Here is a 15,280-nt window from a genome sequence, read left to right as displayed (position 1 = left end):
ATCACAAGGGGTAAGTCTTGAATTTTTGATAAAAATTTACTAAAATCTCAAGGGGTAATAGTTGCATTTTTGATAAAAATGGGCTAAAATCTGATAAATCTCAAGGGGGTAAGTCTTGCATTTTTGATAAAAATGGGCTGAAATTTGATAAAATCTCAAGGGGTAAGTCTTGCATTTTGTTTAATCTGGGCTAAAATCACAAGGGGTTAGTCTTGCATTTTTGTTAAAAATGGGCTTAAAATCTGATAAAATCTCAAGGAGGTAAGTCTTGCATTTTTGATAAAAATGGGCTAAAATTTGATAAAATCTCAAGGGGTAAGTCTTGCATTTTGTTTAATCTGGGCTAAAAAGGGGTAATGTCTTGTATTGATGAAAATGGACTAAAATTTGATAAAAATTCACAAGGGGTCTTGCATTTTGTTGAAAATGGGTTAAAATCTGATAAAATCTTAATGGGGTAAGTCTTGCATTTTTTATTGAAAATGGGCTAAAATCTGATAAATCTCAAGGGGTTAGTCTTGCATTTTTTAATAGAAATTGGGCTAAAATCTGATAAAATCACAAGGGGTTCGTCTTGCATTTTTGTTAAAAATGGGCTAAAAATCTGATAAAATCACAAGGGGTATTAAAGTCTTGCATTTAGTTGAAAAATTTGCTAAAATCTGAAAAATCACAAGGGGTAAAATCTTGCATTTTTGTTGCAAATGGGCTAAAATATTATAAAATCTAAGGGGGTTAGTCTTGCATTTTTTATTGAAAATGGGCTAAAATCTGATAAATCTCAAGGGGGAGTCTTGCATTTTTGTTGAAAATGGGCTAAAATCCGATAAAATCACAAGGGGTAATGTCTTGTATTGATGAAAATGGACTAAAATTTGATAAAAATTCACAAGGGATAAGTCTTGCATTTTTGTTGAAAATGGGTTAAAATCTGTTAAAATCTTAAGGGCTATTAAAGTCTTGCATTTTGTTGAAAAATGGGCTAAAATCTGAAAAATCGCAAGGGGAAAGTCGTGCATTTTTTATAGAAAATGGGCTAAAATCTGATAAAATCACAAGGGGTTAGTCTTGCATTTTTGATGAAAATAAGCTAAAATCTGATAAATCTCAAGGGGTAAATCTTGCATTTTTGATGAAAATGGGCTAAAATCTTATAAAATCCCAAGGGGTAAAGCTTGCATTTTTTGTTGAAAATGGGCTAAAATCTGATAAAATTACAAGGGGTAAGTCTTGCATTTTTGTTGAAAATGGGCTAAAATCTGATAACATCACACCGGCAAGTGTTGCATTTTCTATTGAAAATGGGCTAAAATCTGATAAAATTACAAGGGGTAAAGCTTGCATTGTTGTTGAAAATGGGCTAAAATCTGATAAAATTACAAGGGGTAAAGCTTGCATTGTTGTTGAAAATGGGCTAAAATCTGATAAAATTACAAGGGGTAAGTCTTGCATTTTTGTTGAATCTGGGCTTAAATCTGATAAAATCACAAGTGGTAAGCCTTGCACTTTTGTTAAAAAAATGATAAAATCTGATAAAATCGAAAGGGGTAAGTTTTGCATTTTTGTCTAGAATTTGGCTAAAATCTGATAAAATCGCAAGGGATAGCCCTGGCATTTTTGTTAATCTGATAAAATCACAAGGGGTAAGTTTTGCATTTTTGTCTGGAATTGGGCTAAAATCTGATAATCGCAAGGGTTACTGCCTTGCATATTTGTCGAAATTGGGCTGAAATCTGATAAAATCACAAGTGGTATGCCTTGCATTTTTCTGTTGAAATTGGGCTGAAATCTGATGAAATCACAACGGGTAGGTTTGCATATTTTTTGTCTTGAAATGGGCTGATATTTGATAAAAGCACAAGGGGTAAGTCTTGTATTTTTGTCTTGAAATGGGCTGAAATCTGATAAAATCACAAGGGGTAAGCCTTGCATTTTTCTGTTGAAATTGGGCTGAAATCTGATGAAATCACAACGGGTAGGTTTGCATATTTTTTGTCTTGAAATGGGCTGATATTTGATAAAAGCACAAGGGGTAAGTCTTGTATTTTTGTCTTGAAATGGGCTAAAATTTAATAAAATCTCAAGGGGTAAGTCTTGTATTTTTGTCTTGAAATGGGCTGAAATCTGATAAAATCACAAGGGGTAAGCCTTGCATTTTTCTGTTGAAAATGGGCTGAAATCTGATAAAAGCACAAGGGGTAAGTCTTGTATTTTTGTCTTGAAATGGGCTAAAATCTGATCAAAGCACAAGGGGTTAGTCTTGTATTTTTGTCTTGAAATGGGCTAAAATCTGATCAAAGCACAAGGGGTAAGTCTTGTATTTTTGTCTTGAAATGGGCTAAAATCTGATCAAAGCACAAGGGGTAAGTCTTGTATTTTTGTCGAAAATGGGCTCAAATCTGATAAAAGCACAAGGAGTAAGCCTCACAAAGTTGGTTGAAATTTTGCTAAAAGTTGAAGAATACAAGGTCTAAGCTTAACATTTTTGTTGAAATTTGTCTACAATTTGATAAAATCTGAGCGAGGCATATTTCTTTCAAAAGTTTTTTGGGGACAAAATCGCTTGTGAGAAAAAATAATGAAAAACATTAAAAACATAAAGTCTCTTCACGTATGCAGGGAAACCTGTTGTTTATCAAAGTATTTTTTTAGAAGCACTGTACACCAAACATTCATTGCAGGGGTCTTTACAGCTCCACTCATGCAGAATTGTTTTGGCCCCATTCCTGTATTCGACCATCAACGAATTTTTGTTCCAATATTATTAAACATCTTGACTGTATTTATACATCCCTGCAACACAGTCTGAAACTGAATCATGATTAAACTTACATATCTGATTGATCGAGTGTTACATAGATCCCATCAGACCAGTGGTTCTTGAGTCATTATTTCTGCAAACTGTCTGCGGACGTAGACAGCCAATCCAAGTTGTATTAATCTACTGTTTTATTCAGTCGAAGCCATTTCACAGACAGCTCTAGTCTGAATAAGCTTGATGTCACCATGAAACCTGGTATTATAGAATCCAGATGCTCAGCCGAGTCCATCGATGATATTTTAAGTTGTATCTTTTGATTCACTGGAAAAAGCAATACTTCCCCAAAGTCTCTCCTCGCCGAATCCAAAATGCAAATCAACCTTGGAATGTGCCACCGGACTACTCGACACTTGTACACGTCATGGACACTGATTAACAACAATGGACATGGAGTACTCCAGTCACAACAAAGCTTTCAGAACCAAATCATCACCTGACATTCCACGGGTGCTGGTTGTTCAGATTTCAAATCGATTGAATGCTTCCTTATGAGGACAGTTCGCGCAAATCTGAACCAGACCGCAGAGGAAATAATCACCAAGTGCACTTGTTGATTATTTCCTCGAACAAATAGTCAAATCCAGAACAATTTTCCTAGTCTGATAATCCTGCTACATCAACCATGTCGTCTTCACCAAATGCTAACTAAACTACAAAAACTCTGTTAACTATTTAATGCATTTATACCACAGATATTTTTGGTTGGTAGCAGTGTGCAATAGCTTAATTTATTTTCACACTTAGAAAAAGGTGACACATTATAGAATATAAAATATCCCGCGGTTAGTAATTTATTATACAACATTCAAATATTTGAACTGTTAACCAAAATATGACAAAATCAAACTGAAGTTCTGATTTTCTATTCTAAATGTTACTAATCAAGATAGTATTTAACATACGTTTGGTAAAATATCTTGCAAACAAGTAAATACATTTAATCTTTGTAAAGTCTATACATGTGAAAGAGTTGCTCTTTATGATTAAGCAAGATTATTCACTATGGAAGCAAAGGATACACACCACACTGTGAGAACAAAAAAGTGTTAGTTCGTGTGACACTGTCTGACACCCAAGTTCGTCCTTGTCATTTGATTGGATGATTGCTGGTTACGTGGGCTTAGCTTACGGAAAAACAACGTCGCAGTGGAAGCCAGAACACAATTTTGTACATTTCTGTAAATATTTTTGCCATCAAACTACAAAGATCTACCTACCTGAATGTTTTATTGAACAAATAATTATATTTTTCATTGAAAGATTGAATGTCCCATTAACAGGCAAAAACGTTCATTATATGTATAAAATAACATGATAATTAATTAATTGAATGTTGTTTTGTACTATTTAACAGACAAAATCTTAAGAATTGTGCTTATTGATGGGTGCTCGTAAATTACTCGTGACAAAGACACGCCCATTGTGGTATTGTACGGAGACCAAAAGGGACACACATGAAGAAAAGACTAACTTTAACAGGTGAACAAAGCAGACAATTTTCTTGTTACAGATGTCTTTTAGGTGTTCGTCTAGAGCTTCGTAATTGTGTCTGCAAAATCTAAAGCTAAACGAGCAAACATTGTTTGACGATACATGTACACAAGTTTTTATCCGAAAATATACATTCCGAGCCTCAAGACCAGAATTAAACTAATATTCGCTAGCTATGCCTAAAAGAGTTGTAAATTTTCCAAATATATACAAAAATAGATTGTCCGCGTTTCAGCCTGAACACTGTATAAACCCAAGATAGGAAACCCAAAATATAATTTTATAATGAGTTTCTAGTACAACCTTTTCCGCAAAATTAACAAGTGTTTATACAAAATGTCTGAAAACAAATATTTTACTACAATCAATATGCATCGTTAAAGGCATGTTGGGTAGGGTAGTGTCTTATTTATAACTGATGGTAAGGTTGAAAACTGAGAGTTGAAGATGATGTTGTTCTACTATTTTCTTGATCAGTGTTGGGCCTTTTCTAAACTTTGGCTAATTCCCCAGCTGGGACCCAATGATCCTTTTAATGTTAAATACACCATGCAAAATGTACACTGCTTCAAAATTGATGTCGGAGTTCCTTTTCTATTCTTTATTTTCATAATATATGACCTTAAACGCATGTTGCACATCATGACATAGAAAATGTCACTGTTGTTAATTCACTTTTCGGAAACAAATTATAAAAGTGAAAAAAGACAATACATGTGTGCTTCAAATCCACAAGTTTGGTGATTTTTCGGTTGGTTTGGCGCCGTAATCATAGCCGTCATTTCGGAGAGGAGGTGGGGTTGACGAGGATGGGTTGTCGGTAAGACGCATGCCGTTATCCCCTTGCCGATTACGACGGGCGACTTGGCCAGTCGGTGGTAGCTGTGTACCTGAACTGGAGCAACTCCCATACTGCCAGAAACTCAAGACATCTATGCAGAATATGATGACACTAAGAACTACACCCATAGCTAAGACGTAGTATATACCTTCCAGATCATTAGCATTGATGGACAGAAGGCTCTCCTCCTCCCAGATCGTCTCATTCTCGCATTTTTGGTCCCCGAACCATCGCCTCTCAGCCAGGTCTTGCAAGACGCCTTCCCTACCCAGCTGATTCATGACGTATGTTATCTGGTCTCGGAGCGGAGAGCCAGAAGGAGTGGCAAAGGCAAACTTGATCTTTTTGACAGGGTCACCAGCGATGTACAAGTCGCACCAGGGACCTTTCTGGGTGTAGAATGAAAGCATGATCTCTTCACTGACTAGGGCATAATGTCCATTGTCGTTTCGTACACGGAGGGCGCCATCTCTTAACTTCTGTACGAATGGAGCTCGATCCAACACCCCCATAAGTGTCATCAGCTGCTGGTCATCTGGATTAGTAGACATGGAGTAGTAATTGTGGGTGGGGCTATCCCTCACCATGCCGATTTTGAGGAGTGGCTCGTTCAGAAGATCCACTGGGTCGTTGATGAAGAGAATGGATTTGTCAATGATTATGAAGTCAGTGAGATTCAACATGAAGAGGAACAGCATAACAATACAGAAGAAGAACCATGTTGCCAGCATAATTCGACCAGAGTAAGACTTTGGTGATGACTTGTGACCCTGCCAGAACATGATGCATACAAGCGTCCATGCTGAGTTCCGAAGGGTATAGCTGTCAGCCTGTTCTTGTGTAGCGTTTCCTGTGGCAGCCTGTCTCCTATACTCCAGGGGATGGTATCTCATGATGAGCCATATGGCTAAGATGGCAATACCAAGAGCAAAGAGGTTGACCAGCCAAGTATCCCAGTGGAATGAGAAAGCAAAGTTAAAGGGGAAGTCGCGTCTCCAGTTAGGATGCTTCATCAGGGTCATTATGTTACTCTTGACGAAGTGTTTAGAGAAGTCGATGACTTCTTCTCTTGGCCTGGTCACGGTGAAAGCTGCTGCTGCTAGATCTGCATCCTGAAATAGCAAAAAAAACAGAACATGTCATTATCTTTAAACCCTGTAAGTTTAATGTAAATCTATGGACATTATGAAAAAGTACCCAAATCCTTTAATGTAAAAACCATTCTTGGGAATGATCTGAGAACCACTTACCGAGTCCTGTAATTCCTTGACTAGGCCGTCCCATTCTCCGGTGTTTGGATTCCGCTTCCCGTAGTATCCCTCGGAGACTAGCTCGATTCGATATTTGAATTCCATGTGCATGTCCTCCTCGAATACTCTCTTGACATGTTGGAGTAACTCTGGAATGTAACCGATGTAACGGTCTAAACCATCATTCTCATCCACCTGACGAGTCTCGCGAGTGTAGTCACGATCCTTTAACATCATGAAAGGTGGCTCCTATAAACAAATAAAAAGGATGAGATGTTTAACTGGTGGGTCTACATTGGTCATATTGGACAGTTGACATTTTTTGGCATAACTTCATCATCAGCTCAAGTGTTATACAAAGTCCACATTTCTTTATAATTACCTAAAGTTGTTAGAAATCATACTGTGCAATCTCCATAAAATATATAAGAATTCATGTTTTCTTCCATTTAGCTCTTAAAAAACATGCCTGCAAGAAGTCCGTGCTCTGTGGCTCTGTTTGAAACATGTGATGTCACAGGTCACATGGTATATATACCATGAAGGATTCAGCCAATAAATGCTGTCCTTAGATTTAGAAGTCATGAATATTCATCAAATTACCTCAATGGATAGTATTTTGATGTACCCTTGGTCAGATTGCCTGAATGGGAACATGTCTAGGCGACCCTTGCCCTCTGGCCACTTGACCCCTTTCTTCCGCTCGTAATGGTCGATGTTTTGAGTCCATCTTCCGGCCTAAAACAAAACGAATCGATTATTAATTTCATGACAGTTATTAATCATTATGGGTCTTAGTGGAAAAGTATACATCTTGTAATGGAACCGATGTAGATATTAAAAGTAATCTGCTAAAAATTCATTTCAAAAAGTGGTCAAGTTTTTGAGATACCTCTGAAAATCAGGAGCGATTATGTCCACACAGGAAAAATAATCCCTAATAATTTGAAATCACAATCTGAGCATTCTCATACCAATTACCAAAAGCTTTTATTTCTTTCAAATTTAAGAGTGATAACCAAACGTATACAACCCCTTTCACATGATGTCATGGCAATTTTAAAACTAAAACGTATATAAGACTATAATGTCAATCGTTAGGAGGGTAACACAATTTTTCAGTTTCATCAGTTATTAAGGCTTCAACCAATTTGGCACTGTTTTTTTTTTACCAGAAACGAGTCACTTGTTCATGATTTCTGCAAAAACATGCGCAAGCTAATTTAGTCGTAAATGATCTCGTGAATTTGTGTTTAATTACCTGGAGGATGTTATGCTTGTCTTTTCCCATGAAGATGTTGATCGTGTAGTTGACTCGATCCCTGTTTTCATTGAAAGCCACTTCGCCACTCAGGCCTTCATGGGAGATCTACAAAAACCCAAATAATGCTATCATTCACCCAACCGTCTCTTAACATTAAAGGCACTGGACACCTTTTGTAATTATCAAAGACCAGTGTCCTCACTTGGTGTATCCCAAAATATTCATAACATAACAAAACCAGTGAATTTGACTCAATTGGTCAGCGAAATTGTAAGATATCAATGAAGAAAAAGCACCCTTGTTGCACAAATTTGTGTGCTTTTAGATGCATGATAAAGTGGGTCATGCCTAAAGTATTTTATTTCCTCAAAAACTACGTAACTTTAAAAGAAGCCGTTTCTCCTGCTTACAGTTATTTTGAGCAATTACCAAAAGTGTCCAGTTTCTTCTACTTCAACGACACAGAGAACGCAATGTCAACCGGGTTAATATCAATAACTACCGATACTTTTCAAAGTAATAATTTTAAAGAATACATGCTTTTTTCGAACCCAAATTGTTGCTTTTTTATTAAAGATATTTGTCGGTGGAGTATTAATGATAAGTAATTACTGTATACATTTATTAAATTGAGAGAGGTTTTGAGTGAAAGGAAAGTATAGATTATTGTGGTAAACAAACCTTTTGCATGGTCGGGTCTAAGTCACATACGGTGTCTTCTCCACATTTTGGGACTGCTTCAGGCCATCTATTCCACTCTGCATGATAAGCCATCACAGCTTTAGCCATGAACACCATAGAATCGTACGCGGTTCTCTGCCTGAACGGCCACTTCCTTGGAGGAATGGGGTTTCTGGTATGGACATCTTGATCCACTCCAGAGACGGTTTCCATCTTAAAGCGAGTCAAGAAGGAAGTATGAATCCGAAGCTTGTCGTCCAAGAAGTTACGACTAATTGGAGGCTCCTGGAAGGGGAAAAACATCAGAAAGAACTTGCTGAGTTGATTCAACTTTATTCGTCATATTTCCTTGAAACATATTATTTTCAAAACGATATTATTCTGTCTGATGAAACATTGGGAACAAACAGCAGATGGAGTTCAGGCAAGGTCTACATGGAACTCACATGTCCAAATGGACTTTTAGAAATAAGATAATTTAATACATGTCTGATAATACAAGAAATTTGCAACAAAAATAAGAGTCTCACTTACCATGTTTCCAAAGATCCAGTGATACTTGTCACCAAACATACCGCTATCCAACATCTGAATCGGAGAATTAATTCAACTTTAGATTTAACTTTATAATCTATTTTATGAAACTTTAAACAATACAATAATTACATACATAAACTATGTAAAGAACGGCTTTTCAAAACTGTTTTCATAATGTTTCAGACCAAATAAAAAACAAACAAGAATTTTTCCCCGAAATATTAAAATTAAAATTAAAAGGAACTAGCTTTGGGTTTCAAATCACACACACAACTAGATTCAAGTATCTAACACTAAGGAACCAAAGAAACGTAACACATATATTAAAATACTAAACAGCAGACAGTAATAAGAAAGTTAGGCTAAATGCTACAATAAGCCTCTAAGAGGAGTAATTGGAAACTGCATGCTTACCAACCCAAAGGGAGTGGTATTAGTGCATGCAAACATGGTATGGCGTTTCAACCCTATATGTATAGCAAAGTTCTCGAAGGCGAAATGCAACACGACAAACATAAACATGTTCACAATTGTGTTAACAAAATAACATCAACACCAAAAAACTCACAGACAAACAAACAAACAAACAAACAAACCCACAAAACAAACAAACAAACAAACAGACAAACAGACAAACAGACAAACAGACAAACAGACAAACAGACAAACAGACAAACAGACAAACAGACAAACAGACAAACAGACAAACAGACAAACAGACAAACAGACAAACAGACAAACAGACAAACAGACAAACAGACAAACAGACAAACAGACAAACAGACAAACAAACAAACAAACAAACAACAAAGGCCCCCCAAAATACAGAAAGACTCTGCTAGGTTCAACGTCAGGCCATGTCTACTGTTTGCATTTAAGCAGTTTGCAACAGCTACAACTTGTTTCGGTAAAAAAGAAACAAAACAACTAAACAAGAAACTTACCCAGTCCCTTAAGTCCGGTAAGAGTTCTTCCTCATGAACGTAGAGAAGATAATTCTGAATTCTTCTCTGCTTGAGATCCTTGGCCATAACACTCCAATCCTCAGATATCTCATAAGGCACTATATGCCAATCATTATCCTCTTCCATAGCCATTAACATCAAGGCCACGGAGTAAGCTAAATGAGCAAGGCAAACACAACAAGTAATTATAAGGGGGAAAGAAGCAAATTCACTGTAGGTCCCAAACAAGAATAATAAGAAGAGGAAATAAACATGTAAGAGCCAAACATATTGTTATATGTTTTTAAAACAAACATTAGCTGACTGTTCCGAGTCACAGAAAACGGATGCGTTTCCACTGGTTATCAGACTCTGCTATATAGTTATATGGGTATACGACTGATAATGTTCAATCCAGTACAACACTCGGTAGTGCATTATTAAATTTCAATATTTATGACAGACAATTCGTGAGAAAATAATTATTGAATGAGATGTAGTAGGCATCGGACCACATGCTTATTAACAAATGATCGTTTATTACTGATAAAGAGGGTGATGTTTGGAAGACCAATTATAATTCCATTTTGAAAGTTCATACGAAAGAAAACAAAATTTGAAAACTGACAGATTATTCTGAAAAATTTACTTGACATTTATTTTGTTATACCGGCAACGTTTCAAAATACAATGAAACAGTTATCGTAGAAAGGAGATGGGGAAATTTCAAAGAGCTGCTTAAGCACAAAACTTAAGCACAAAACACAACAACATCATGCTTAACAGAATTAAGTTACCATCCGAAATACCATGTCTCATGTACAATTTGTGACTGGTTTCCTGCTCATTTTGGCTCATCCATATTCTTGCTGCTGAAGGAACATTACAGAATTGGTTTCGCTGACAAAAAGTGATAAACTCCAGATGGTTTTTTTGTATATTTGTTTCTCACCAAGTATATGACATTTCATACAGAAATATTTCAAGGGATGTTTTCTAGTATCATAACAGTTAGACCGTTTAAGTTTTATGTAAACCTGTGATCTTAGACGATTTTTCATATTATGAACTTGGTTCCTACTGGAATCCGAATGCACTAAGTATCAAAGTTTGTTTTTTACCTGTATCGCCATCGTAGATGAATATGAAGTCTTGCCATTTGTAATGATTGATTACGCTAATCCAGAGGTCCATTAGGTCTGAATCAGTCATTAGCATCTTGTAGGCATTAGAACCTTCAGCTTGGTCTAAGGCTATGACTGGACTAAAAGCATCACCTACAATCCGACCTGTATGACCGCCACAGTTTGGACACATGTCAGATGGTATGATCAACCCATGCAAATCAACCGAGCTAGCAAACGTACAGGCTGTCAAACGAAAAGAAAGAATAGTACATCAACTCTGGTTAAAAGAAAAATAACAACAACGATTCTAGACTTTTATTTGTTCCCTAAAATCTTTTAAAAACTTTCCTGACCTTTTCCTTTCACTATTCCCTGGATTAGGGGGAACCATAACCTTTTCAGTAACTCTTCACTGCAGATGGCAAGTGACCTTTGACCTATTCGGGATGCACGTGGTGGAGTTGGAAAGTCAATGTTGTGACCCCTAATTGACACAGGTCCATTCTGCACTAAAATGCATTCTTTATAAAAGCACGTTTATGTGCCATATATTGAGATTGCTCTTGCTTTGCAGGGAACATTGGAACCGAATAACAGTCATTTTTTGTCGCCTTTCACATAGATTATAAAAAGTAAACTTTGCCCCACCCAAGACTATAAGAGCCATTTAGAGCGTATGATTGAAATTTAGAGGATATACTGCACCAAACTGATTGTTGGGTAGCGAAAGGGTTTGACCCCATTCCACGTGTTAACAATAGTCAAAGAGAAGGTCATGTCCCGAATTGACACATTCCAATACGAAACACAATCATAACAAACTTTGGGTTTATAATTATTGTTCAGAAACTTTTAAGGGAGAAGTAATTTTTTCCAGAAAGCTATTTGACAATTTGAGTCATTATGGGTAACTATGTATTGATGTACACAAAACAAGTCACTAGAGTCAGATTTGACCCGCTCCGGGTTAGACTAACCGAATACAGCATGACTGCATGGCTGGTCAGACTGACCCAACAAGTTGTTAAAAAAGTACTTCAGATCAGACTCTCACCCTTTTCAAGATAATTTTGACACATCAGACTCCGGGTCTAAATAACCTAGGGATGGGTCAGGGCCCACGGGAGCGAGTCAGGTCCCAGGGGGACCCGGGTCAGTGCCCACGGGACCCGGGTCCAGGTTAAAATGCACAGACATTGTTTCTCGGGGATTGTCTTTTTGTGTACATTTTAGTATTTATATTTTTAACTTTTCTTAGAGATGTATAAACATAAAACTCAATTCAGCCTCCTTAAGGCTGTGAAGCTTTTGTTTGTGGGAATAAACCAATCAATTTGGGTTTGTTCCTCCCTCTGCACTATCTACATGGTATAAAGCATTTACCTGCTCTAAGAGCTTGGGGTGTGTTCGGTAGAGCCCACTCTATACCACCCACCGGTGCATAGTTGTAGATTGAAAACCAATCAATTTGGGTTTGTTCCTCCCTCTGCACTATCTACATGGTATAAAGCATTTACCTGCTCTAAGAGCTTGGGGTGTGTTTGGTAGAGCCCACTCTATACCACCCACCGGTGCATAGTTGTAGATGGAAATCTGGTCTCTACCATCATTCGACAATTCCCGGTCCCTGTTGATGAACACGGACGCGTCCGTAAATAGATTCTTGTACAAATCTTTCTCGTGGGTGTTTGCGCCGTACATTGCACCTATCAAAACAACAAAATAGTTTACAATTACTCCGATGCGTCTGAATATCACTGAAAAATAATGGGTTAAAGAATAATGAGATTTGATTCTACATTGTCAACCGAAGAAAGAAACATGGCAGGAATGCAATATTGAACAATAGGTCTTTCTCTTTGTATTTTGGAGAACCAAAGGGCTACAAGTTACCCTCGGATTGACCCTAATAGAGTTAACAGAAAAGTTTTGTTTTCTGAAGCACGCTGATATTTTTTTCAAACAAGGTAGAAATGAATGAGCCCATTGCCGAATGAGCATACTGCCGATTTACAAGTACATGTATAAACACTTAGTATCAACTTACTGCAAAGTCAGAACACCAAGTTTGTAGATACATTTCAGCTAAAACTGATTATAAAAGTAGTCATCTTAGGCATGCCATCTAAAAAAGACGCTTGCCAAGACAGCTAGAAACGTATCTAGAAGTTTTCTGGGGATGGATTTTACTAACAAATTTCAAAGAAAACAAAGAAAAGGAGAGGAAAAAGCGAAACATAAATACTTTTCGGAATGTAATGTTCAACCAGCCTAGCTTTTTTGTTTAAAAACCCCCCATGAAAATGAAGAATCAAACAACAAGGTATACTTCGCTAATTAAGTCACAATTACTTTTGAATCATCTTTAATTTGCATACTGATTATACTACCATTTACTCCAATCAGCACTCCTCTATCACCGCCTCCAAGATCAACATGGTCACCCGACCTGATTACTATCAATATGATCATCGCAATCATCGTAATCATTATCATCAACATCCTCATCTTTATTATCACATGATTATCTTTATCATAATACTTAACGCTATAAAAAAATCCAAACCATCTTAATAAACATCATGATCAAAATCAATAATATAATCATCCTGATTACAATCATCAACGTAATAAATCATAAATAACACAATCATCTTCATCTGACTCATGATTATCATTCCACAATCACTGTCTGTTCACCTCAGTCATCTTAACCTCATTAACCACATTCCAATCCAGCCAACCCCCATTGGATGTATCCTGATTCCGATACACACTTGCAAACAGCGTGGGCCTTCAAATACTACTGATATCAGACACAAACATGAGCAGCTTAGCGTCTGTACAAAACGAGATGAAACGCCCTCTACCTTCACGGTGTTTCCATCCAACCCCCCCCCCCCACCCCCGTTCATGCTGACCTCTTCTATATAGCGCAAACCCATATTGGTCAGCTTCCCATTGACCCGTAACGCAGCTTACGCATAAGAATCAGGAAAACATCCAGGAAAACGAACTAATTCAACTCTACGCAAAATAACTTACAGTGACACTAAATATTTGCTTATTTTGTGAAATTCAAACACCCACAAATGCATCTCACAGAGTCACACAGAAATGCACAGATGCCGCAACACAGCACCGTCGAGAATGACGTCATTATTTGTGGAAATGCATGTTTGGTAAAATTGTGACACCACAACTATCTGACTGTAAAATTGGAAATTAAAAATACTGGGCTCCTTTTCTAAGAAATCGACTGTAAATTAACATGCAACACTAAAACAAATTTACTGCATTCACAGTCACACATAACTAAGCAAAATTGAGATAAAACTACGACAATTAACTTTCCCTGATCGTTTGTAATTATGAAATTATGTCATGATGACAAATTAGTGGCAAACATTGGAAGTGTGACGATGACACCGCTATAAACAATCGGTTTAATTTCAAATTATTCCGACCATCTTAACCAACATGAGTAGGCCTAAAAAATAATACGATACTTTGTAGTTGAATTAGCTTTTAATTTCCCGGTTTCATTGTGAATAAGTGCGCCCATATTCAAACTCAAAGTCAACGATTTTGACAAGCAATCTGGAAAACAAAAATGACGGAATGAAACTTACCAATTTTGTAGTCGAATGATGTCGCATAACCGATTAGGGCTAAAACCAACTGAACCGCAATCCATCCATGGACAGCCATTTTCGTCAACTCTTGGTCGGCCTTCCTCTCTCCCTTTCAAGAACACCTTAGAGGAAACTTGGCGGTAAAACAACAGTTGGCGACAAATTATGTTCACATCAGCAAAATGTGAACGGGTGAAAATGGGTTGTTCTCTTTGAGCTAGTCCTCGTCACGTAGCAATATGAGCGACAAAACCCTCTTACTGTTTCGAAGCTCAGTCCGCATAGATTCACCAACCGCTACATGAAGTAGATCCAAGCGGCTTAATACTGGTTTACGTGCACACTACGTCCTCTCACCATAGGCTGATGGACTGCCATCAAATTATTCAAATCTAAATTTCAGATGAGTACACAAAAAGTAGTTCCTCTTTTCACGACAGGTTATGATTCATCTATGATGTCGATAATTTCTTCTTTTTCGTTTGGAAACCAGACCCGAATCGGAGAGGAGGCGGTACTTATCACGCACCACCGATTTATGAAAGAAGTTGACTCCTTTCAGTAAAAGGAACAATATGGGATGTGAAGCGACGCGGTAAGCAATAAACAGCCTGTTTCCGACTTTTCAACATCTCTCATACCTCAGCCAAGGATTGTCACCGCTTTGAATTATTATACGACACATTACA

General features: G+C 37.2%; 1 protein-coding gene across 1 annotated transcript; it reads right to left on the bottom strand.

Moving 5' to 3' along the window:
* Positions 1 to 4,771: 4,771 nt before the first annotated feature.
* On the bottom strand, positions 4,772 to 15,186 carry LOC139942251 (glutamate receptor 1-like). The gene is made up of 10 exons (XM_071939042.1): positions 14,589 to 15,186; positions 12,474 to 12,662; positions 10,951 to 11,199; positions 9,830 to 10,005; positions 8,883 to 8,936; positions 8,349 to 8,633; positions 7,665 to 7,772; positions 7,007 to 7,141; positions 6,404 to 6,652; positions 4,772 to 6,265 (listed from the first exon to the last, which is right to left on the bottom strand). Exons 1-10 carry the CDS (start codon positions 14,665 to 14,667, stop codon positions 5,036 to 5,038), a joined length of 2,754 nt encoding a protein of 917 aa, XP_071795143.1. The 5' UTR covers positions 14,668 to 15,186; the 3' UTR covers positions 4,772 to 5,035.
* Between the last annotated feature and the right edge of the window lie 94 nt (positions 15,187 to 15,280).

The sequence above is a fragment of the Asterias amurensis genome, chromosome 9 (genome assembly GCF_032118995.1).
Source record: "Asterias amurensis chromosome 9, ASM3211899v1".
Classification (NCBI taxonomy): Eukaryota; Metazoa; Echinodermata; class Asteroidea; order Forcipulatida; family Asteriidae; genus Asterias; species Asterias amurensis.
This window is presented reverse-complemented; position numbering and strand designations above follow the sequence as displayed.

Excerpts from the sequence above, each read along its gene's own strand:
- LOC139942251 (XM_071939042.1), bottom strand. The coding sequence starts at position 14,667 with ATGGCTGTCCATGGATGGATTGCGGTTCAGTTGGTTTTAGCCCTAATC. Across the intron at positions 12,663-14,588 it reads ATCATTCGACTACAAAATTG|GTGCAATGTACGGCGCAAAC; the intron begins GTAAGTTTCATT and ends TTGTTTTGATAG. Across the intron at positions 11,200-12,473 it reads ACCCCAAGCTCTTAGAGCAG|CCTGTACGTTTGCTAGCTCG; the intron begins GTAAATGCTTTA and ends TTCGTTTGACAG.